This window comes from Falco naumanni, unplaced genomic scaffold, assembly GCF_017639655.2.
Source record: "Falco naumanni isolate bFalNau1 unplaced genomic scaffold, bFalNau1.pat scaffold_112_arrow_pat_ctg1, whole genome shotgun sequence".
In the NCBI taxonomy this organism is placed as follows: domain Eukaryota; kingdom Metazoa; phylum Chordata; class Aves; order Falconiformes; family Falconidae; genus Falco; species Falco naumanni.
Window position 1 is genome coordinate 33,685 of NW_024427359.1, and position 22,842 is coordinate 56,526.

Here is a 22,842-nt window from a genome sequence, read left to right on the forward strand (position 1 = left end):
TGGGCAGGATCCACCCCGGTCATTGGGCAGGATCCACCCAGATCCCGGGCAGGATCCACTCTGGTCACTGGCAGGATCCACCCCGGTCATTGGGCAGGATCCACCCAGATCCCGGGCAGGATCCACTCTGGTCACTGGCGGGATCCACCCCGCTCATTGGGCAGGATCCACTCTGGTCACTGGCCGGATCCACCCAGATCCCAGGCAGGATCCACCCCGGTCACTGACCCGACCACCCTGCTCCCTGACAATCCACCCCACTCCCAGGCAGGATCCACTCCAGTCACGGACAGGATCCACCCCACTGACAAGATCCACCCAGGACCCCGACAGGATCCATGACGGTCACTGAAAGGACCCACTGAACTCCCCAACAGGATCCACCCCACTCCCTGGCAGGATCTACTGCACTCCCAAACAGGATCTACCCAGCTCCCCGACAGGCCCCACCCACATGACCCACCAGGACTCATGCTGACAGGACCCACTACACACCCAAACAGGATCCACTGTGGTCACTGACCCGACCCACCCCACTCCCCAACAGGATCCACCCCGCTCCCCGACAGGATCCACTGTGGTCACTGACCCAACCCACGCTGCTCCCTGACAGGATCCACTGCGGTCGCTGCCCCGACCCACCCCGCTCCCCGACAGGATCCACCCAGATCCCCAACAGGATTCACCAGGTTCCGCGGAAGTTTTTATCCTTATTTTTAATTTATCCAGTAAAAAACCAAGAAGCCCCAGGGCGGCACCCGGCGGGCGGATCCCGGCCAGATCCCGTCCGGAAGCAGTGGGAAGCGCGAGGCGGGAAGCGTGGACGCGGGAGGATCCCCCCGAAGTGGCGTCGGGGCGTTTCTTTGGCAAAGCGCGAGGGGATCCCCGGTCCCGGCGGGGGGCGGCACCGTGCCCCCCCCCCCCCCCCCGGCGCTGGAGAAAAGCCGAGGGGGGGAGGGGAAGCGGCGCGGGGGGGGGGGCGGCGGCTGCCGGGGCGAAGGCACGTGGGGTCGGGGGGCTCAGGCGAACATGGTCAGCTGGAGCCACTGCGGGGGGACAGGCGTGAGGGGGGGAGGGGGGGGGAGGGGGGGGACGAGGGGGGCGAAGGGGGGGGAAGAAAAAGAGGAATAGGAAGAGGAGGAGAAGGAGGAGGACGGGGACGATGATGATGAGGAGGAGGAGGAAGAGGAAGAAAAAGAAGAAGAGGAAGAGGAGGAGGGGGACGACGATGATGATGATGAGGAGGAGGGGGAGGAGGAAGAGGAGAGGGGGAGGAGGAAGAGGAGAGGGGGAGGAGGAAGAGGAGAGGGGGAGGAGGAAGAGGAAGAGGAGGAGGGGGACGAGGAAGAGGAAGAGGAGGAGGGGGACGAGGAAGAGGAGGAGGAGGAGGAAGAGGAAGAAAAAGAGGAAGAGGAAGAGGAGGAGGGGGACGATGATGATGATGAGGAGGAGGAGGAAGAAAAAGAAGAAGAGGAAGAGGAGGAGGGGGATGATAATGATGAGGAGGAGGAGGAAGAAAAAGAGGAAGAGGAAGAGGAGGAGGGGGATGATGATGATGAGGAGGAGGAAGAAAAAGAGGAAGAGGAGGAGGGGGATGATGATGAGGAGGAGGAGGAGGAGGAAGAGGAGGAGGGGGACGACGATGATGATGAGGAGGAGGAGGAAGGTGCCGGTACCTGCAGCAGGTCGAAGGTGACGACGCCGTCCTGGTCCGTGTCCACGGCCTGGAAAAAGCCTGGGGGAGGGGGAGGGGGGGAGGAAACAGCCCTGAGCACCCGCGGGGGGGGGGGGGGGGGGGGAAACCCGGAAAAGTTGGGAAACCCCAGCGGGATGTCGGAGGAAACGTGGAAAACCCAGGGAGGATGGAGGGGGAAGGGGAGGAAAGGGAGGAAGGACACGGGGGGGGGCGGGGGGGGGGGGGGGGGGGAACGCCGGGAAAACCCAGCGGGATGTCGGGAGCTGGATTAGAAAAATGGGGAAGGATTTAAGGGGAAAAACGGGGAAAAACCTGGGATTTAAGGAGGAAAATTGGGGGAAAAAAATGGATTTAAGGGGGAAGTCCGCCCCGCCCCCCTTTTCCTATTAAAGCCCACGGGGTTTCCCCAGCTTTTCTCCTTTAAATCCCTGATTTTCCCAGTTTTTCCCCTTTAAATCTCAGGTTTTCCCAATTTTTCCCTTTAGATCCCGGGTTCTCCCAGTTTTTCCCCTTTAAATCCCAGATTTTCCCAGTTTTCCCCCTTTTAATCCCGGGTTTTCCCAATTTTCCCCTTTAGATGCCGGGTTCTCCCAGCTTTTCCCCTTTAAATACTGCGATTTCCCACTTTTTCCCCTTTAAATCCCGCATTTTCCCCCTTTTTCCTCTTTAAATCCCGCAATTTCCCATTTTTCCCCTTTAAATCCCGCATTTTCCCAGTTTTTCCTCTTTAAATCCCGCAATTTCCCATTTTTCCCCTTTAAATCCCGCATTTTCCCACTTTTTCCTCTTTAAATCCCGCAATTTCCCATTTATTCCCCTTTAAATCCTGCAATTTCCCACTTTTTCCTCTTTAAATCCCGCAATTTCCCATTTTTCCCCTTTAAATCCCGCATTTTCCCAGTTTTTCCTCTTTAAATCCCGCAATTTCCCATTTTTCCCCTTTAAATCCTGCATTTTCCCAGTTTTTCCTCTTTAAATCCCGCAATTTCCCATTTTTCCCCTTTAAATCCTGCAATTTCCCAGTTTTTCCCCTTTAAATCCCGCATTTTCCCAGTTTTTCCTCTTTAAATCCCGCATTTTCCCACTTTTTCCTCTTTAAATCCCGCAATTTCCCATTTTTCCCCTTTAAATCCTGCAATTTCCCAGTTTTTCCCCTTTAAATCCCAGGTTTTCCCAGTTTCTCCCCTTAAATCCTGAGGTTTCCCAGTTTTTCCCCTTTAAATCCCAGTTTTTTCCCCTTCAAATCTCAGGTTTTCCCAGTTTTTACCCTTAAATCCCAGTTTTTCTGTTTAAATCGTTCCCCATTTAGGGGAAAAAGTGGGAAACCCCCGGGATTTAAGGGGGAAGCCCCTCCCCCCCCTTTTCCCATTAAAGCCCGCGGGGTTTTCCGCAGCTTTTCCCAAATTCCACGGAAAAATTCCTGAATTCTGGGAAAAGCCGGGGAAAAAAAAAAAAACCAAACCCAACAGCAGAAAAAGGAGGAAAGTGGGAAACCCGATTTTTTTTTCACGCGCCGGAAAAAAAGCAGGATTTGAGGGGAAAAAGCCAGAAAATCCCATTTTCCCGTTCAAACAGCGCCAAAAAGTTGGAAAACCGGATTTTACCGGGAAAAATTTGGGGTTTTTTTTTTTCCCCCCCCGATTTCTCCCCTTAAATCCCGCGTTTGTTACGACAATTTTTTTTTTTCCACGCTTTTTCCTCGATCTGAATGGGGGTGGGGTGGGGTTTCCCGCTATTCCCACGGGAAGAAGGGAAGCGGGGTGGGGGGTGGGGGTGGGGGGTGGGGGGAGGGGAAACGCCCTGTTTTCCCGCGGGGTGGGGGAGGGGCGCTCACGGAACATGGTCTCCAGGCGCACGAGGCAGCAGACGAAGCTGTCGAAGTCGACGGCCAGGTCGGGCTCGGCGTAGCGGGTGATGATCAGCTCGTGCAGCTTTTTGCTTAATTTATAACCTGGGCGGGCAAAACCAATTAATTCAAACGGCGCTAATTAAAGGCCTTTAACGAGCTCGGGGGGGGGGGGGGGAGGTTAATTAGGGGAGGGGTGTTAATTAGGGGGGTGGTACCTGCCGCCTCCAGCGCCATCCGCATCTCGTAGGCGCTCATACTGCCCGACTTATCCAGGTCGTACTTGCGGAAGATCGTCTGCCGGCCCATCCCCCACCCCCCCAAAAAAAAAAGAAAAAAACCCCCATGGGGGGGGAGGGGAGGGGAGAGGAGGGGGAGGGTGTCACCCATCAGGAGGGAGACCCCTCCCCCCACCCCACCCCCCCCACCCCCTCCCCCACCCACCAGGTAGTTCCGAATCCGGTTCCACAAGACGTTGAATTCCACCAGCCCCAGTTTCCCGTTACCGTCTTTCTGGGGAGGGGGGGAGGGGAGGGGTTAAGGAAAGTGGGCGGGGCCAATGAGGGTGTGGCCGCCCCACCCCCTCCCCCCACCCCCTTTTGGAGGATACATCCATGAGGTTGACCATGCTGCGGCAGGACTCGGTGCTGAAGCCTTTCGTCCGCAGGTCTTTGTCTGCAGCCGAGGTTAATAATTAATTAATGATTAATTAACGATGAACGACCTGAGGTCGGTGCTCGTTAGCGGCGACTTAATTAAGCCGGTACGAGGGGGGTGGGGGGGGGGGTGGGGGGGGGTTGGGGTGGGGGTTTCCCGGCCCCCTCCCCCGCTCACGTTTGCCGATGATGCGGTTGAGGATGGTCTGCAGCTCCTTCACGCTGATCTCCTGGTCCTGCCCCGGGGACAAGTGGCATCACCGCCCATCCCCCCACCCCCCTTATTGCCCCCGCCCCCCTTACTGCCCCCACCCCCCTTACTGCCCCCCCCGACCGCCCCCCGCCCCCCCTTACTGCCCCCCCGACTGCCCTCCGCCCCCCTTACTGCCCCCCCCGACCGCCCCCCGCCCCCCTTACTGCCCCCTCCCCCCTTACTGCCCCCCCGACCCGCCCCCCGCCCCCTTACTGCCCCCGCCCCCCTTACTGCCCCCCCGACCGCCCCCGCCCCCCTTACTGCCCCCGCCCCCCCTTACTGCCCCCCCCGACCGCCCCCGCCCCCCTTACTGCCCCCGCCCCCCTTACTGCCCCCCCGCCCGCCCCTGCCCCCCTTACTGCCCCCGCCCCCCTTACTGCCCCCCGACCGCCCCCGCCCCCCTTACTGCCCCCCGCCCCCCTTACTGCCCCCCCCGACCGCCCCCGCCCCCCTTACTGCCCCCACCCCCCCTTACTGCCCCCCGACCGCCCCCGCCCCCCCTTACTGCCCCCCGCCCCTTACTGCCCCCCCCGCCCCTTACTGCCCCCCTTACTGCCCCCGCCCCCCTTACTGCCCCCCCGACCGCCCCCGCCCCCTTACTGCCCCCCGCCCCCCTTACTGCCCCCCCGACCGCCCCCGCCCCCCCTTACTGCCCCCGCCCCCCTTACTGCCCCCCCGACCGCCCCCCGCCCCCCCTTACTGCCCCCCGCCCCCCTTACTGCCCCCCCGACCGCCCCCGCCCCCCTTACTGCCCCCCACCCCCCCTTACTGCCCCCCGACCGCCCCCCGCCCCCCTTACTGCCCCCGCCCCTTACTGCCCCCCCGACCGCCCCCGCCCCCTTACTGCCCCTGTCCCCTTACTGCCCCCCCCGACCGCCCCCCGCCCCCTTACTGCCCCCGCCCCCCCTTACTGCCCCCCGACCGCCCCTGCCCCCCTTACTGCCCCCGCCCCCCCTTACTGCCCCCCGACCGCCCCCGCCCCCCTTACTGCCCCCCGACCGCCCCTGCCCCCCCTTACTGCCCCTGCCCCCCTTACTGCCCCCCCGAACTGCCCCCACCCCCTTTACTGCCCCCGCCCCCCCTTACTGCCCCCCCCGGACTGCCCCCCCCCCCCCTTACTGCCCCCCCCCCCCCCCTTACTGCCCCACCCCCCCTTACTGCCCCACCCCCCTTACTGCCCCCCCCGACTGCCCCGCCCCCCCTTACTGCCCCCCGGACTGCCCCCGCCCCCCCCTTACTGCCCCCGCCCCCCTTACTGCCTCCCCTTCGCACCCCCCTAAATGCCCCTGCCCCCCCTTACTACCCCTACTCCCCTTACCGCCCCCCCCTTATCACCCCTGCCCCCCCCCCTTTATCGCCCCCCTTACCACCCCCACCCCCCCACTGCCCCACCTTAACACCCCCTTTACCACCCACCCCCCCTTATTGCCCCCCCCCCCCCGCCCCCCCCTCACCGCCCCCGCCAGCTGCCTGAAGAGCTGCTTGAAGTTCTCGTCGATTTGCGTCTCCGAGAGGATTTTCTGAAGGGAAAAAAAAAAAAAAAAAATCCAAAAAACGACGCGTTCGGCGACGCCTCCGTGTCCCACGGGAGCCACGAGGGCCACGCGCCCTACAAGGTCCACGCGTCCCACGGGGGCCACATGTCCCACGCGTCCCACACACGTCCCACATGGGCCACACACGCTACAGGGGCCACGTGTCTCACGAGGGCCATGAGGGTCACACGTCCCACAGGGGCCACGCGCCCCACACGTCACACAGGGGACACATGTCCCACGGGGGCCACGCGTCATATGTGGGCCACACGCCCTACAGGGGCCATGAGGGCCGTGCATACTACAGGGGCCACATGTCCCACGAGGGCCACGCGTCCCACGAGGGCCACGCGCTCTATGTGTCCCACAAGGGCCATGTGTCCCATGCATCCCACGAGGGCCACGCGTCCCACGAGGGCCACGCATCCTACGCGTCCCACGCATCCCACAAGGGCCACGCGCTCTACGCATCCCACGAGGGCCACATGTCCCATGCGTCCCACGAGGGCCACATGTCCCACGCGTCCGAGGGCCACGCGTCCTACGCATCCCACGAGGGCCACACACGCTATAGGGGCCACGTGTCTCACGAGGGCCATGAGGGTCACACATCCCACAGGGGCCACGCGCCCCACACGTCATACAGGGGACACATGTCCCACCAGGGCCACGAGGGCCACACATCCCACGGGGGCCACGCGTCATATGTGGGCCACACGCCCTACAGGGGCCATGAGGGCCGCGCATCCTACAGGGGCCACATGTTCCATGCGCTCTACGTGTGCCACGCGGGCCACGCGCCCCACGCGGGCCACGCGCTCTACGCGTCCCACGCGCTCTACGCATCCCACGCGCTCTACGCGTCCCACGCGTCCCACGCGGGCCACGCGCTCTACGCGTCCCACGCGTCCCACGCGGGCCACGCGCTCTACGCGTCCCACACGCCCCACGAGAGCCCCGCGTCGCCCTCACCTCATCCGGCAGCGTCGCCTGGATCTTGTCGTCCATTTCCCTACGGAGAAACCCAGCGTCACCCCCCCGGGATCCGCCGGGAATCGGTCAGGGCCGCGGGGTGGGGTGGGGGGGTGGGGGATGGGCGGGGTTTTCCTTACTCGGTGCCGGCTTTTTTTTCGGAGAAGACGCGGAGGACGAAGTCTCCCTCCTTGTTGGGCTCGAAGGTGGAGGGCACCACCACGTACTCCCCCGGCGGCAGCCGGAACCGCGTGCTCACCTCCCGCAGGTTGATGAATTGCTCCGAGCGAGCGCGTGAAGCGTTGGCCAGGAAAAAATCCCGCTTCAGGTGGACGCCCGATTTCCCCACGTACTGTCGCGACGGGGAAGGAGGGGGAGGAGGGGAGAAAATAAAAAAAAAAAAACAACCACAAAACACCACAAAAACACTCAAAAATCAACCATCGACCCCCCCCCAGAAAAAAAAAAAAAAAAAATCATCCATGTTCACGCCGCGTTTCCCGGTTTTGGCGCGGCGGCGCGTGGGACCCACCTCGGGGGGAACCTGGAGAGAGGAAGAGGAACAGTGAGGGCAGCGTGCGCAGGCGGCGCGTGGCGGCAGCGGGGGACACCGGGGGGAGGCCGGTTACCTCGTAGACAGCGAATCCGATGGTCTCCATGTCTTTGCCGTAGCGGCGCTCGCGGCGCCGGTGTTTCTGCATCAATGCCAGCAGGAAACTGCAGCCGGGCTCGCGCCCGCCGTCCCCATCCCGCTCGTCGTCCACCTCCTCCAGCTGGATTTTAAATTGCGGGTTGATCCAAAAAGTGGCTGGAAACGATAAAAAAAAAAAAAAAAAAAAAAAAAAAGGGGGAAAAAGGTTCGATCGCTGCTAAAAATGGGGAGTTTGGGGTGAAACGCGGCGGCGGTGGCACCTACCGGGGTAGTTGCGGCAACCGCCGGCCGTGCTGCCGCGCCGCCACGTGCCGTCGTAGAGCCGCGTGTTCCACTTGCGGAATTTGTGGGATTGGAGAGCGTCGGGCGTGAGGTTACAGATCTCCAGGCGGGTGAATTCCCGTAGGAAATCGCGGAAGGACATCCTGGAGGAAGAAGAGATGGAAAAGGAGGAAGTTCTTCCTCTTTGGGGGGGAGGGGGAAGGGCTGGGAAGCGGTTTCCAGAAGCGCTCACCAAAATTCCCCGTCCTCCATCCGGACCATCAGCTGCTGCCGCAGCGCCGGCTCCACCGCGTTCCACTCGGCCGAGCTGCGGGCAAAGGGATCTGAGCCGCTGCCGCTCATTAGCGCTAACGAAGCCCGCCGCTAATTAGCGCTAACCAAGCATCGCCCTCCTCACTTGTCGCTCCAAGGGCCCGTCCACTCCACTTCGCCCCAGGGATTGCGCATCCGGATCAGGCCCAGCGCCTGCCCGCGGTAGCTGATCTGCAAAGGGCGCCGGCAGCGCCGGGGACCCAAAAAGTGCTGTTTTCACCCCAAAAAGACGCCATTTCCTCCCCAAAACGCACCTTTCCCTCCCCTGAAAGTGCCGCTTTCTCCCAAAAACCCGCCGTTTTCACCACAAAATCCTCCAGTTTCTCCCCCAAAACCGCCACTTTCTCCCAAAAACCCTCCAGTTTCTCCCAAAAAAGCAACATTTCCTCCCCAAAACCCACTGGTTTTGCCCCAAAAAGCACCATTCTCTCCCCAAACCCCTCGTTTCTCCACAAAAAGCGGCATTTTCTCCCCAAAAGTGCCGTTTCCTCCCCTGAAAGTGCCACTTTCTCCCAAAACCCCGCCGTTTTCACCCCAAAATCCTCCAGTTTCTCCCCCAAAACCGCCACTTTCTCCCCAAAACCCTCCAGTTTCTCCCAAAAAAGCAACATTTCCTCCCAAAACCCCTCCAGTTTCTCCCAAAAAAGCACCGTTTCCTCCCCAAAACCCACTGGTTTTGACCCAAAAAGCACCATTCTCTCCCCAAACCCCTCGTTTCTCCACAAAAAGCGGCATTTTCTCCCCAAAAGTGCCGTTTCCTCCCCCCAAAGCGCCACTTGCTCCCCCAAACCCACCGTTCTCGCCCCAAAACCCTCATTTCTCCCCCAAAACCACCACTTTCTTCCCCAAAAACTGCCGCTTCCCCCCCAAAACCGCCACTTTCTTCCCCAAAAACTGCCGCTTCCCCCCAAAAACCGCCACTTCCTTCCCCAAAAACTGCCGCTTCCCCCCAAAACCCGCCACTTTCTTCCCCAAAAACTGCCGCTTCCCCCCAAAAACCGCCACTTTCTTCCCCAAAAACTGCCGCTTCCCCCCCAAAACCGCCACGTTCGTCCCCAAAAACTGCCGCTTCCCCCCAAAAACCGCCACTTTCTTCCCCAAAAACTGCCGCTTCCCCCCAAAACCCGCCACTTTCTTCCCCAAGAACTGCCGCTTCCCCCCAAAAACCGCCACTTTCTTCCCCAAAAACTGCCGCTTCCCCCCAAAAACCGCCACTTCCTTCCCCAAAAACTGCCGCTTCCCCCCAAAAACCGCCACTTTCTTCCCCAAAAACTGCCGCTTCCCCCCAAAAACCGCCACTTTCTTCCCCAAAAACTGCCGCTTCCCCCCAAAACCCGCCACTTTCTTCCCCAAAAACTGCCGCTTCCCCCCAAAAACCGCCACTTTCTTCCCCAAAAAACTGCCGCTTCCCCCCAAAAACCGCCACTTTCTTCCCCAAAAACTGCCGCTTCCCCCCAAAAACCGCCACTTTCTTCCCCAAAAACTGCCGCTTTCTTCCCCAAACCGCCACTTGCTCCCCCAAACCACCGCTTGCTCCCCCAAAACCCACCATTTTCGCTCCAAGAAGCACCGTTCTCTCCCCAAAACCCTCCACTTTCTCCCCAAAACCCGCCACTTTCTCCCCAAAACCCGCCACTTTCTCCCCAAAAACCGCCACTTTCTCCCCAAAAACCGCCACTTTCTCCCCAAAAACCGCCACTTTCTCACCTGCTTGGCCCCCGTCACCGAGTACGCGTGGCCCTTCACCAGCTTCTTGAACGTCACCGCCTCCATGTCGAAGGCGCTCGTGATCTGCGAGGAACCCCCCCAGGCGTCACCGCGCCCCGAAACGTTGATGTTTCAAACCCCAAACCCTCGGGTTTTCAACCCAAAAAAAAAAAAAAAAAAAAAAAGGTGCCTCACGTCGATGGAGCAGCCGAGCAGGGAGCCGCGCTCCAGCGCCTTGAGGATGATCTGGTAGAGGTCGGCGGGGGGCTTGCGCAGGTCGTACCACTCGGTCACGCCGCCGGTGAAATCCTCGAAACCCTCCGAGGTGCTGCCGCCCGACAGCGCCTCGTAGCAGCCGTTCACCCTGGTGGGCAGATTTCACCGTTTTTAGAGGATTTGAACCCAAAACGCAGCAGGGGGTGGAGGCCGGGGGGCGTACTTGGCGTAGGCTTTCTCCAACAGGGCGCTCCAGAACTCGGTGCCCTCGGCAGAGTGGACGAAGAGCAGCTTCCCGTCCTTGGTGGGCAGGTAGTCGTCCACCACCACGTCCAGCCACTCGCCGAATTGCCAGATCTGAAGGGAGGGGGGCGGAAGGGGAAAGGGGGAGGGGGGCGGAAGGGGAGAGGGGCAAGGAGGAAGAGGAGAGGGGCGAGGAGGAAGGGGAGAGGGGCGAGGAGGAAGGGGAGAGGGGCGAGGAGGAAGGGGAGAGGGGCGAGGAGGAAGGGGAGAGGGGCGAGGAGGAAGGGGAGAGGGGGCGAGGAGGAAGGGGAGAGGGGCGAGGAGGAAGAGGAGAGGGGCGAGGAGGAAGAGGAGAGGGGCGAGGAGGAAGAGGAGAGGGGCGAGGAGGAAGAGGAGAGGGGCGAGGAGGAAGAGGAGAGGGGCGAGGAGGAAGAGGAGAGGGGGAGGAGGAAGAGGAGAGGGGGAGGAGGAAGAGGAGAGGGGGAGGAGGAAGAGGAGAGGGGCGAGGAGGAAGAGGAGAGGGGCGAGGAGGAAGAGGAGAGGGGCGATGAGGAAGAGGAGAGGGGCGAGGAGGAAGAGGAGAGGGGCGAGGAGGAAGAGGAGAGGGGCGAGGAGGAAGAGGAGAGGGGGAGGAGGAAGAGGAGAGGGGGAGGAGGAAGAGGAGAGGGCGAGGAGGAAGAGGAGAGGGCGAGGAGGAAGAGGAGAGGGCGAGGAGGAAGAGGAGAGGGGGAGGAGGAAGAGGAGAGGGGGAGGAGGAAGAGGAGAGGGGCGAGGAGGAAGAGGAGAGGGGCGAGGAGGAAGAGGAGAGGGGCGAGGAGGAAGAGGAGAAGGAGTTGAGGCTGAAGATGGCAGAGGGGACCCCCAAAATGACAGGGGGACCCCCAAAATAGGGGAGAGGGGCCACGGAGTGGCGGGGGGGTGGGGCTGGGGACCCCCAGAATTTTGGGGGAGGGTCAGGCCTCTCACCTGGAAGTGGAAGATGCCGGCGTAGCCGTGCTGGAAGCTCTGCCCGTGCGGCACCACGCGGTGCAGGAGGGTCTCGTTGAGCGTCAGGGATGCAATGGCCGCCAGCAGCCAGCAGTCACCTGCGGGGGGCACCCCCTCCCTCTCAGTTTTGGGGTAAAAAAAGCAATTTTTCGGTCATACGACAACCAAGGAGTCGGGTTTTTTTTTACACCCCACGGGCGTTCGGGGGAAGCCACGGCTGGGCCGCTCGGTGCCAGCTGTGGTGAGCCGAGTGGCCTCTGTTCAACCCTCCCCTCCACACAAACCCTCCAATTTGAGGGGAAAAAAGGGGAAAATAGGCAAAGCGAAACGGTGGCACTCCCTACCCAGCGCTCCCTGGCAGATGTCGGTGCGGGTGGCCCCGTCCACGATGAACTGCGGGCGCGGGCACAGCTCCTGCGGGGAGACACCCCGGCGCGGTCACCGCATCGCCCCAGGTTTCACCAGAATCGCACCAAGGTTCCCCCAAATCCAGCAACAATTACCAAAATTCCAGCGCTATTCGCCGAAATTCACCAAAATCCAAGCAATGTTAACATGCAAAAATCACCAAGCTTCACCAAAATTTCAGCAACGTTCCCCAAAATCCAGCAACAATTACCAAAATCCACCATCATTCGCCAAAATTCCACCAACATTCCCCAAAATTCAAAATCCAGCAACATTAACATGCAAAAATCACCCAACTTCACCAAAATTGCCAGAATTTCACTAGCATTCCCCCAAATCCACCAACATTCGCCAAAATCCACCAACATTCGCCAAAATTCCACCCCAATCCAGCAACATTAACATGCAAAAATCACCAAACTTCACCAAAATTTCACCTACATCCACCAAAATCCAGCAACATTAACATGCAAAAATCACCAAACTTCACCAAAATTTCACCTACATCCACCAAAATCCAGCAACATTAACATGCAAAAATCACCAAACTTCACCAAAATCACCAAAATTCCACATTCCCCAAAATCACCCCCATTAAAATGCAAAAATCACCAACTTTCCCCAAAATTTCACCAACGTTCCCTAAAATGACCCCCATTAACATGCAAACACCAACCTTCACCAAAATCACCAAAATTCCATCAACATTCCCCCAAATCACCCCCATTAACATGCAAAAATCACCAACCTTCACCAAAATCACCAAAATTCCATCAACATTCCCCCAAATCACCCCCATTAACACGCAAAAAACACCAACCTTCACCAAAATTTCACCAAAATTCCCCAAATCACCCCCATTAACATGCACAAATCCCCCAAACCTCACCAAACCCCCCCAAATTTCACCAAAAATCCCCACGAATCCCGAGATTTTACAATTTTTTCCCCAGTGCCGCCGCAGCCCTGCCCACCGGTGCCACCAAAGCAACCCCAACCCCCAACCCCGCCGCTCCCTCCGCGGCGGTTAATTAGCGCCTCGTCGTTAACGCCGCGTCTCACCGTCGGCCTCTTCCACTGGACGCCGTGGGTTTTGGCGGTGCCGGGTCCCAGCTCGCGGAAGCCGAGGGATGCCGGAGCCGGCGGGAAGGTTTGGTCGCGGAAGAAGGTGCCGGAACGACGACATTCCTCCACCAAACGCCCGTAGTCCTGCCCCAGGTACCGCACCGCGTTCTCGTGTCGCCCCAAGCCCAGCGCCTTCGCCCGTTGCCGCTGTACCTGCGCCGAAACGCCGGTGCAATACACCGGCACGATGGGCTCCTCTGCCATCCTGGGGAGAAAACGAGGGAAATGAGGAAATTCAGGGGGGAAAAAAAAAAAAAAACCACACCAAAAAACCCCCCCACCAAAATGATTCCACCAAATTTTCCTCCTGGGTGGCGCCACCGCGGCGCCTACGCTCCGCCTCACGCCGGGATCAATTTGGGGAACCCCTCGTTAATTAAACCAGGGGGTTCTGAGGGTAGTTAACGGTGCTGCTCGTTAGCGGGGGGAGCTAACGTGGCATTATCACAGCCACGGGGTGGGGGCTCGGCCTGGAAGGGAAGGGGGGACACGGCGGCTTTAGAAAATGATATTTTGGGGGGATTTGGGGGGGATTTGGGAATTTGGGGGCTCTTTTAAGATCCCCAAAGAAAGAAAAAAGGGGATTTTTCCCCCAAAAAAACACATTTTGGCGGGATTTGTGGGCTCTTTTAGGATCCCCAAGCAGCTCCAAGGGGAAAAAAAGGGGGATTTTTCCCCCCAGAAAACCACATTTTGGGAGGATTTGGGAATTTGGGGGCTCTTTTAGGATCCCCAAGCAGCTCCAATTAAAAAAAGAGTGGATTTTTCCCCAAAAAAAAACACATTTTGGGGGGATTTGGGAATTTGGGGGCTCCCCAAGCAACTCCAAGGAAAAAAAAAGGTGATTTTCCCCACCCAAAAAACACATTTTGGGGGGATCTGGGGGGGACTTGGGAATTTGGGGGCTGATTTAGGATCCCCAAGCAGCTCCAATTAAAATAAAAGGGGGATTTTTCCCCAAAAAACACACATTTTGGGGGGATTTGGGAATTTGGGGGCTCTTTTAAGATCCCCAAGCACCTCCAAGGGAAAAAAAAAGGGGATTTTCCCCACCCAAAAAACACATTTCGGGGGGATCTGGGGGGGATTTGGGAATTTGGTGGCTGCTTTAGGATCCCCAAGCAGCTTGAATTAAAAAAAAGGGGGATTTTTCCCCAAAAAAAACCAAACTCTGGGGGGATTTGGGAATTTGGTGGCTGCTTTAGGATCCCCAAGCAGCTTGAATTAAAAAAAAGGGGGATTTTTCCCCAAAAAAAACCAAATTCTGGGGGGATTTGGGGGCTCATTTAAGATCCCCAAGCACCTCCAAGGAAAAAAAAAGGGATTTCCCCCCCCCAAACAACACATTTTGGGGGGATTTGGGAATTTGGGGGCTGCTTTAGGATCCCAAGCAGCTCCAAGGGAAAAAAAGGGGATTTTTCCCCCCAAAAAAAAACACATTTTGGGGCATTATTAAACCGCAGTGCCGTTTTTGATCCCGCGGCGAGCTGAATTTTGGAGGGAAAACACCAAAACCCACCATATCTCCCCCAAATTCGGGACCCCACCGATTTGGGGGTGATCGGGGCGATTTTAGTGAAACCCCACCGCCGTTTTGGGGTAAAAAGCGGGAATTTGCAGGGCGGAGAAGCCCTCCCCCCTTGTCCCCCCTCCCTCCCTCCCCATGGCAGCTGCTGGCTGCTTGTAACCAGATCAGGCCCAAAATAGTTGGGTTTAACCTCGAAATAGCCCCATGATAATTAAAAAAAAAAACGGTAACTACGGCACTGGGCGGTCCCAAATTTGGGGGAAATGAGGGGAAACGGCCCCAAAAACAGGTCCTGCAAGTTGGGGCGTGTGTCCCGGCCGCTCCCCGGTAGCGCAGCCCCAAGCAGCGCTGCCGGGCCCGCGTTAAACTCGTCAAGATCTTAATTAAACTTGGAAGAGCTTAATTAAGCATAGGGGAGTTTAATTAAGCATAGGGGAGCGTAATCAGAAACTAATTAGAGGCACCGCGGGGATGACAACAAGGTGACACGGGCGTTGGCACCCCACAGATGCCAAACACAGGGTGGGGGCCAGCACCCCAAAGCCCTTGGTGGGGCTCAGGGCACCCAAAACCGGGGGATTTTGCCCCCAAACTGTCTAATTTGCCCCAAAAATGTCTAATTTGTCCCCAAAATGAGGGCTGGGGCAAGGGGGGGGGGGGGCTCTAACTGCCCCCCCCGAGGTGCGATTTGAGGCCTAGCTCCCGGGGTGCTCCACCACGTTAGGGACCCTGCTCCCTCCCCCCTCCCCCCCCTCCATTAATGAGGCTCTCATTAAGCATTTTCCCCATTAACGAGGTTCTCGTTAACGAGTCACCCCGTTACCCGCCTGCCCCCCCAGGGGGATTCCCTCTACTTCCCTGTCTGTGTGTCCCTCCAAAAAGAAGCCCCCTGCCCTCCCCCCCCCTACCCCAACCACCAGCCCCTCCCCATATACTTTTTTTGGAGTCAGCTGGACCAAAATCACGGTTTTTCAGCCCGTTTCCAGGGCGGCGGGGACCAGCGGCCCGGCAGGTGCGGTGGGGTGACGGCTCGGCCCGGTGGCGGCGGCACCTCAGTTCCCCCGTCCCCTCCCGCGGCGCTAGGGAGAAACCACAAAAAATAAGGAAAATGCCCCAAACCCACTCAATTTTCAACAAAAAAAAAACTTTAAAAACCTCAAATTTCCGTGTTTTCCCCTAGTCTTGAGGCAAATTTAATCAGAAAAAACTTTTCCGGTTGAAACACCACTTGGATTGGGGGGGGTGGGGGGGGGTGCAAGCTCCCAACCCCTTCCCAGTTGCCACAATGGGGCAAACTGGGCCAAAGTGCCGAGTTTTGCCCATTTTGCCCGTTTTTTCACTCAATTTAGCAGCGCCGGGAGTTGTATAAGCGCTGAAAGTTGAGGTGAAGGGGAAGCGCTTCCCGCCTTGTCACCCCGCTGCTGGGACTGTCACCTCCCGGGGTAGGGGGTGGGGGTGGGGGGTCTTACCTCGCTGTGGGGGGAGGGGGGATGCTCCCAAACTCGCTGCTTTTGGGTCAAAGGAGGAAAAAGAAATAAAAAAAAATGATTAATTTCCTTAAGCAGGAAGGCGAGGCCGGGTTGAGCCCCCGCCTGCCTGCGCTGAGGCTCCTCCCTGCATCGCTCCTCCCTCGGGGGCTGGGGGGGGGGGCAGGGGAGGGGGGGGGGTTGGGGAGAGGGGTTGGGGGCACCCCCACCCCCACCCTCCGCGCCGTTTTTGGGGTCGTTTCTGAGGGGTTTGGCTCCAGCAGGCGGCTGCAGGGTTTTTGCCGCATTGCAACGGGTGTGGGGGGGGGCTGGGAGCTGGGCTGTGTCGTGTGGGACACACGTGTGTGCAGGGGGCTGGACGTGTGTGGGACACATGTGTGGGTGAGGGGGTGGGGGGTGCAGTGGGCTGGGACACATGGGGACATGTGTGTGTAGAGGGCCAGGGCACATGGGGACACGTGTGTGCAGAGGGCCAGGGCACATGGGGACACGTGTGTGCAGAGGGCCGGGACACATGGGGACATGTGTGTGCAGAGGGCTGGGACACGTGTGTGCAGAGGGCTGGGGGACAGGGGGGTGACACATGTGTGCAGAGGGCTGGGGGACACATGGGACGTGTGCAAAGGGCCAGGACACATGGCAACACATGTGTGAGGGGCTGCAACACATGTTCAATGAGCTGGAACAGGAGCACATGCATGTGCAGAGGGCCAGGACACACAGGTGGACACATGTGAAGGGCCAAGTCATGTGTGTGCAGAGAGCTGGGGACATGGGTGACACATGGGACACATGTGCAGAGGGCCAGGACACACATGTAGTACCATGGGACACATGTGCAGAGGGCCAGGGGACACATGTAGTACCAAGGGACACATGTGCAGGGCCAGGACACACACATGTAGTACCAGGGGACACACATGTGCAGGGCCAGGACACACATGTAGTACCAGGGGACACATGTGCAGAGGGCCAGGACACACATGTAGTGCCAGGGGACACACATGTGCAGGGCCAGGACACCAGGAACACGCCCATAGAAACCCTGAGCACATGTAACACATGTTGAGGGCCAGGACATGTATGTGACACACATGTAGCCACCATCCCTACCTGCAGGCCCGTCCCTGCACCCTCACTCAGCGTCTGAGCTCTGGGGAGGGAGGGGGGGGGGCCCACATCGGGGGGGGGTGGGGGGCACAACCCCCCCAAAAAAACATTTTTATTTCTTTTTTCCCCCCTCCCCCCATACAAAACCCCCCAAATCCTTGGGTTTTTTTTATTATTTCCTCTTGCCCATTTTTGCTGGGTTTTGGATGAAAAGAGGGGGGAAGGCACTGAGGGGAGCAGGGGGGGGTCGCAGCATGGCCCCCACCCCACCGGGGAGGTATTAAAACCCAGGGAAAGCAGCAAGGGGGAGAAAACAGGTGATTTTGGGTAATTTTTAATCAAATTATTTATAAAGGGGAAATGGGACAAAATGGGATAAAAATGGGACAATTCCCCCCCAGATCCCCCAATTCACAGAGTGGCTCCCACCAGCTGGGGGAGGGGTAGTGAAACCCCCCCCAAAATGGGCTTCAATGGGGGGTAAAAAAGCACATCCAGAGCCCCAATTTGGGGGGATTTCAGCCCAAAGTGTCGGTTTCGGGGGGGCCCGGCAGGACGAGGGGCTCCTGGCCCCAGGCGGCATCTTCCTCCTCCTCCTCCTGGAGGGGGGGGCTGGGTGTGGGTGGGGCGTGGCGGGGGGTCCCACCCAGGTGGGGGGGCCGCTCCCGCTGCCAGGCCCAGTGCCGGGGCTCCAGCGCCATCACCTGCCGGCACAGTGCACCCCGTGAAACCAGGTGGGGGGGAACCCCCCCCCCCGGGGCCCACCCCCCCCCCCCTTTAGGGGGCACCAACCCCCCCACTTTGGGCTCAACGCCCACCCCCTTTTGGGGGGCACTTTGAACTCCTGCTGGTCTGGGGCCACCTCCCCCCCCCCCCCCCCCCCATTTCAGGGCTTAAAACCCCCATGGTTTTGGGGCTACACCCCCCCACTTTCAGGTTTAAACAAAAACTTGCAATTTTGGGGCTAAACTGCCCCATTTTGAGGCTTAAAACTCACAGATTTGGGGCCACCCACCCACCCATTTTGGCGTTTTAAAAGCCCTGTAGTTTTGGGGCTAAACCCCCGCATTTTGGGACTTAATTGTTGCAGTTTGGGGGCTCAAACCACCCCCATTTCAAGACCTGAACTCCCCCATTTTGAGGCTTTGAGACCCCACAAGTTCTGGGCTAAACCGCTGCATTTTGGGGGCTCAAACCATCTGCCTCAGTGTTAAACAGCACCCCCTTGCCTGACCCCAAAACCCCTCTAATTCACCCTAAAAAAAAACCCCATAATTTGGGGGGGAAAAAAGTTTTCCAGCAGGCCCAGCAGCAGCAGGTGGAACCCCACCGTAAAACTTCTTTTCCGCCCCCACCCCACCTCGTTTTAAAGGAATTTTTGAAGGGAGCAAAAAGGTTTGGAAGGGTGGGGGTTTTGGGGTGAAATTCTGGGATTTTGGGAGTTTTGGGGGGGGGCACGGCACCCACCTCCTCGCAGCAGCGGCGGCTGACGGCCGCTCGGTAACTCATGCGGGCCCAGAGGTGGTCGCGGCGTCGGAGGAAGCGGGGGAAGAGCCGGTGCCAGCGGTGGCCGAGCGCCCAGGGGAAGATGCGGTACTTGTGCTCCTCCTCATCCTCCTCCATGTCGTTCGCTAAGTACCTACAGGGGGGGGAAATGGGGTGAATTCCAGGGATTTTGGGAAAATTTCGCAGGCAGAAGAGCGGGAAGCGGACAAGGCGGCTTGGGGGTGATAACTGCCTTTGGGGGGATTTCAGCCCGGTTTGGGATGCTCCCTTTTGGGAGTGGGGGTAACGTTGGAGCCCCCCCCCGCCTCGCTTCGTTAGTGGGCATAATTAAGGCCCCCCTGCTTCATTAGTGGGTGTCATTAGAGTCATTAGCGGGGTACGCACAGGGCGGTGAAGAGGTTGAGGCGGGTGTACTCGCTGGTGGGCAAGCCAGCCCGCTTGAAGTACGTCAGCGCCATCGCCAGCAGGTACTGGGAAATGAGGAAAAAAAAAAAAGGTGGGTTTAGGTCAAAAAAGAAAAGATAAGTTCCGAAAATGTGGGGTTTTTTTAATTAAAAATAATAAAACCGCGATATTTGAGGGACTAACCTTATCTGACACCCTGCAACACACATCTGTAGCCAGGAACTCCTGCACCACGTCATCATCTTAACGAGAAGAAAATAATAATTATTCCCTAAAAATAATTTGAAGGAAAATCCCCCGGTTTGGGGGTTGAAGGGAGGGGGCCCACGCCCCCCAGCCCCTTACCCAGCAGGGTGAAGAAGGCTTCCCGCTCCTGGCGGTGGGGGTAGAGGCTGTGGGAGCTGCTGTGGGGGTTGGGGGGCTCCTCGTTGGCCCCCCGTGTTTGGGTGCTGCTGTGGGGGGAGCTCTTGTCGCCTGGGGGGGCTGGTGAAGCGGGGGGCTTCATGGAGGGGGAGCACTGGCCTGTGGGGGGGAGGGGGAGAGTAAGGGGGGGAGTAACTCCAAGCCCCCCCCATATAAAAGCAAGTCTAAGCCCCCCCCAAAACCAGACCAGCCATCCCAAGCCCCCCCAAAACCACAAAAGTCCCCCAAAATCAGATCAAATGCCTCCAGCCCCCCCAAAAAATACCAAATGCCCCCTCCCAAAAAGACCAAATGCCCACAGCCCCCCCTCAAAAAACAGACCAACACCCTGAAATCCCAAAAGCCTTCAAGCTTTCCCCAAAAACACAGACCAGCCACCCCAAAACTTGATCCAAACTCCTCCCAAAAGCTCCAACCCCCCCCAAAAAACGACCAGATGAACCATTCAAACGCCCCAAATCGACCAGATGAACCATTCAAACGCTCCAAATTCCCCCAAAAAATGACCAGATGAACCATTCAAACACCCCAAATCCCCCCCAAAAGGCCCCAAATCCCAACACCTCATTGACCCCTCATTGACCCCAAAGGACACCGAAGCGCAATCCCAAGCAAACACCCCAAACCAACCAGATGAACCATTCAAATGCTCCAAATTCCCCCCAAAAAGCACCAAATCGCCCCCAAAAATGACCAGATGAACCATTCAAACACCCCAAATCCCCCCCAAAAGGCCCCAAATCCCAACACCTCATTGACGCCAAGGGACACCAAAGCGCAATCCCAAGCAAACACCCCAAATCAACCAGATGAACCATTCAAACGCACCAAATTCCCCCCAAAAAGCACCAAATCCCCCCCCCAAAATGACCAGATGAACCATTCAAACACCCCAAATCCCCCCCCCCCAAAACACCCCAAATCCCAACACCTCATTGATGCCAAGGGACACCGAAGCGCAACCCCAAGCAGCATCTCACACCCCAACACCAAACGTTCATTTTTAAAAGGTTCATTTTACACACCACCAGGGGTTGGGTTTGTTTTTTTTTTTTGCATTATTGTTGAGCATCAGGCACTGCTGGCTGGACCCCAATTAAGACAGGGTCATTAGCGAGCAGTAATGAAGCAGGGCAGCCCCTCACTCCTGGTACCACCCCACCCGCTGCACCAAAACCCACCGGTTTAAGGTGCTGGATCCCTTTTCAGCCACCTCCAAGCTCTTCAGACTGTAAAAATTTAGGGGTTTTGGTTTTTTGGTTTTTTTAATTAGGAATAATTGTGGCCGAGATGAGTATTTACATCAGCTTTTACGGGCTTTTGGTGGAGTAACAAGGGCTTCATCCCCAGGGAAGCCTCAGGGTGGAGTAACTGCCCTGATCCGATTTCCTCCACCTATTTACCATTTTGAGTAATTTTAAGGGCAAAACGAAATATATATTAAGACAAAAATACCCTCACGTTTCAACGAGCTCAGGTTTAACTCATTCCTAGCCACAGGAACGGTGCAGAAATCCCCCCCTCCAGCCCCAAAACAGACCGAAACAAGACATTATCCCATTCCCCAACAAATAAAATGTTATTTTTAACGTAGTTTCTTTCTCAATTAATACTTTAAGATTATTTAAGGTGCTGAATTTTGCCTTCTACTACCAAACCATGACACCAAGCCCCCAAGACCCCTAAAAAACGCCAAACCACCCCCATTCAACGCAGCATCTCAACATCCTTCTCACCCCGATTTCCTTATTTATCTTTATTTATCAAATTCTGGGGGTCCTCCCATTATTTTACCTTTTTTCCGCATTGTTTAGGCAAGTTAGTGAGGAGAAAAGACTTTGAGAGCCACCAGCTCCCCGTCTTCGGGACACAAGGAGCATCCAGCCCTCAACCCCAAGTGATAATTTTTTAAAAAATACCTCAAAAAAATCACCTGCTGGGAAAACTTAACCTGCTGTTGACAACAAAAAAAAAAAAAAAGAGGCTTTTTTAAATTAAAAAAATAAGCTAGAACTCCTGGTTTAGAAATGCAGGCTGCTTTGAAGGGGGTGGAGGTGGGGGGCAGTAGCTGAGCTGCCCCCAGAGAGACTCTGTTTACAATTAAAACACTGAAAATTTAAGAATTAAAAGACTCAACCAATATAACCACCACCCTCAGAAAAAATTTAACGTATATACATCTCACAGGCATCAGATACTGAAAAGGATCAATAGCCCAACAAATAAAACAATTTACAGTTAAAACAGCTCCCGTCTCAGTCAAAGGAGTAACAAACCGAACAGATTTAGCCCCCAAAATATGAAACTACAGCTATCTTCAATAAAAAAAATAAAACCCACCTCATTTTCACAGGTTTTATTACTCTATTCCCCAGTGCCCGGCCTCCAACCACCCAGCGCCCCGTCTTGCCCTCGCAGCTTCCCAACAACTTGCCTGAAAACTATTCGAGAAATAATAGAAAAGCCATTTTTATTTGTAGTTTCAGGGCACTTTGGTAGGATTGCCGTCACTCAGTGGCCGAGGCATGGCTTGCCACCTCCTCGGGATGTGAAGACATCGCGATAGCCTCCCTCACAAACCACCACAAATGACAGAAAAAAAAAAAAAAAGAGCATTTTTACTCCCATCTTAGCGCATCCTCCTACTCAAAACGGTTCGTTTGTGCTCAGGGGCACCTAAGTTTTGTTTCAATGAGGTAAGAGATGCAGAATCCTGCCGTCTCCCCCCCTCAGAGGATTTTCCAAGCGAAGAGAAAAGCGCTTGAAGAGCTGCACTTGTCTCCTCTCCTTTGGTCCCACAGCAGAGTAAAAGGGCGTCGTACAGGAGGCCAGTAGAGCCCTAAGAGCTGGAAATCTTCCCTCTGCATTCCCCTAAAACCCCGCTCCCCTCACCACAGAGGATCTGAGACACCGCGAGGCATTATCCCCTCACACAAAGGAGCGGGAAAAAAAAAAATAAAAAAAAAAAGGATTGTTTTCACCACACAACACCAGGGCTCAGCGTCCCCTCAACAGACAGGGTGGAACAGGGTAAGTTTACCTCATAGCGCCACCCTTTTCCCCCTCAGAAAAGGCGAGGAGCGGAGAAATCGCCTCAAGGAAGCGAATGCCGCGCACAACCACTTTTCCCGCCCTTTTTCCTCCCCCCCCCCCCTCACCTGAGCGTGGGGGGCGAACTGCGCGTGCGCCGCGGAGGGCGGAGCCTGCCTGATCCCGCCTCCCCAGCGAGAGCCGTCTTCTATAGGCCGCTTGCCGGCGGCGCAGCCAATCAGAAGGCGGAGAAGGAAGAGCGCGCATGACCCCCCCCTCCCCTCCCTCACCCGCCGCTGTCTGTCAAAAACGGGGAGGTGGGACCATGGGCGATGTAAGCCAATCAGAGGCGAGGAGCAGCGGAGGAGTCGTCGCTAATAGGCTGGGCTCTGTGAGGCGGCAAGTGTGAAGGGTGGGGCGGTGGGAGGCAGAGCGCGTTGCTCCGCCGCGGGGCCAGCTGAGG

The 22,842-nt window shown here is 57.5% G+C and overlaps 2 protein-coding genes and 1 long non-coding RNA gene across 3 annotated transcripts; all 3 read right to left on the bottom strand.

Annotated features, from left to right (window-relative positions):
* Positions 1–697: 697 nt before the first annotated feature.
* Positions 698–16,035, bottom strand: CAPN1 (calpain 1). The gene is made up of 23 exons (XM_040581319.1): positions 15,888–16,035; positions 15,354–15,497; positions 12,828–13,095; positions 11,702–11,771; positions 11,337–11,455; positions 10,351–10,484; positions 10,107–10,275; positions 9,912–9,995; positions 8,290–8,375; positions 8,125–8,199; positions 7,875–8,035; positions 7,588–7,766; positions 7,491–7,502; positions 7,099–7,310; positions 6,959–6,998; positions 5,906–5,971; positions 4,377–4,434; positions 4,153–4,217; positions 3,987–4,055; positions 3,761–3,839; positions 3,531–3,647; positions 1,677–1,735; positions 698–1,046 (listed from the first exon to the last, which is right to left on the bottom strand). Exons 3-23 carry the CDS (start codon positions 13,092–13,094, stop codon positions 1,020–1,022), a joined length of 2,148 nt encoding a protein of 715 aa, XP_040437253.1. The 5' UTR covers position 13,095; positions 15,354–15,497; positions 15,888–16,035; the 3' UTR covers positions 698–1,019.
* LOC121081997 lies at positions 11,846–12,819 on the bottom strand. Its single transcript, XR_005825872.1, has 3 exons — positions 12,472–12,819; positions 12,378–12,380; positions 11,846–12,266 (listed from the first exon to the last, which is right to left on the bottom strand). It is a non-coding gene; the product is annotated as an uncharacterized LOC121081997 (long non-coding RNA).
* Positions 16,036–17,381: 1,346 nt separating the features above from the next.
* On the bottom strand, positions 17,382–22,646 carry SPDYC (speedy/RINGO cell cycle regulator family member C). Its single transcript, XM_040581315.1, has 6 exons — positions 22,508–22,646; positions 19,272–19,448; positions 19,110–19,168; positions 18,906–18,991; positions 18,483–18,654; positions 17,382–17,719 (listed from the first exon to the last, which is right to left on the bottom strand). The coding sequence occupies exons 1-6, from the start codon at positions 22,644–22,646 to the stop codon at positions 17,534–17,536; spliced, it is 819 nt and encodes a 272-aa protein (XP_040437249.1). The 3' UTR covers positions 17,382–17,533.
* Positions 22,647–22,842: the final 196 nt, after the last annotated feature.

Coding starts and splice junctions, on each gene's coding strand:
- CAPN1 (XM_040581319.1), bottom strand. CDS start 13,094: ATGGCAGAGGAGCCCATCGTGCCGGTGTATTGCACCGGCGTTTCGGCG. Junction 9,996..10,106: donor TGCTCGGCTGCTCCATCGAC/GTGAGGCACCTT, acceptor GGTTCCTCGCAG/ATCACGAGCGCCTTCGACAT. Junction 8,200..8,289: donor ACGGGCCCTTGGAGCGACAA/GTGAGGAGGGCG, acceptor CTTTGCCCGCAG/CTCGGCCGAGTGGAACGCGG.
- SPDYC (XM_040581315.1), bottom strand. CDS start 22,646: ATGCGCGCTCTTCCTTCTCCGCCTTCTGATTGGCTGCGCCGCCGGCAA. Junction 18,992..19,109: donor GTTGCAGGGTGTCAGATAAG/GTTAGTCCCTCA, acceptor CTCATTTCCCAG/TACCTGCTGGCGATGGCGCT. Junction 18,655..18,905: donor CTCAACCTCTTCACCGCCCT/GTGCGTACCCCG, acceptor CCCCCCCTGTAG/GTACTTAGCGAACGACATGG.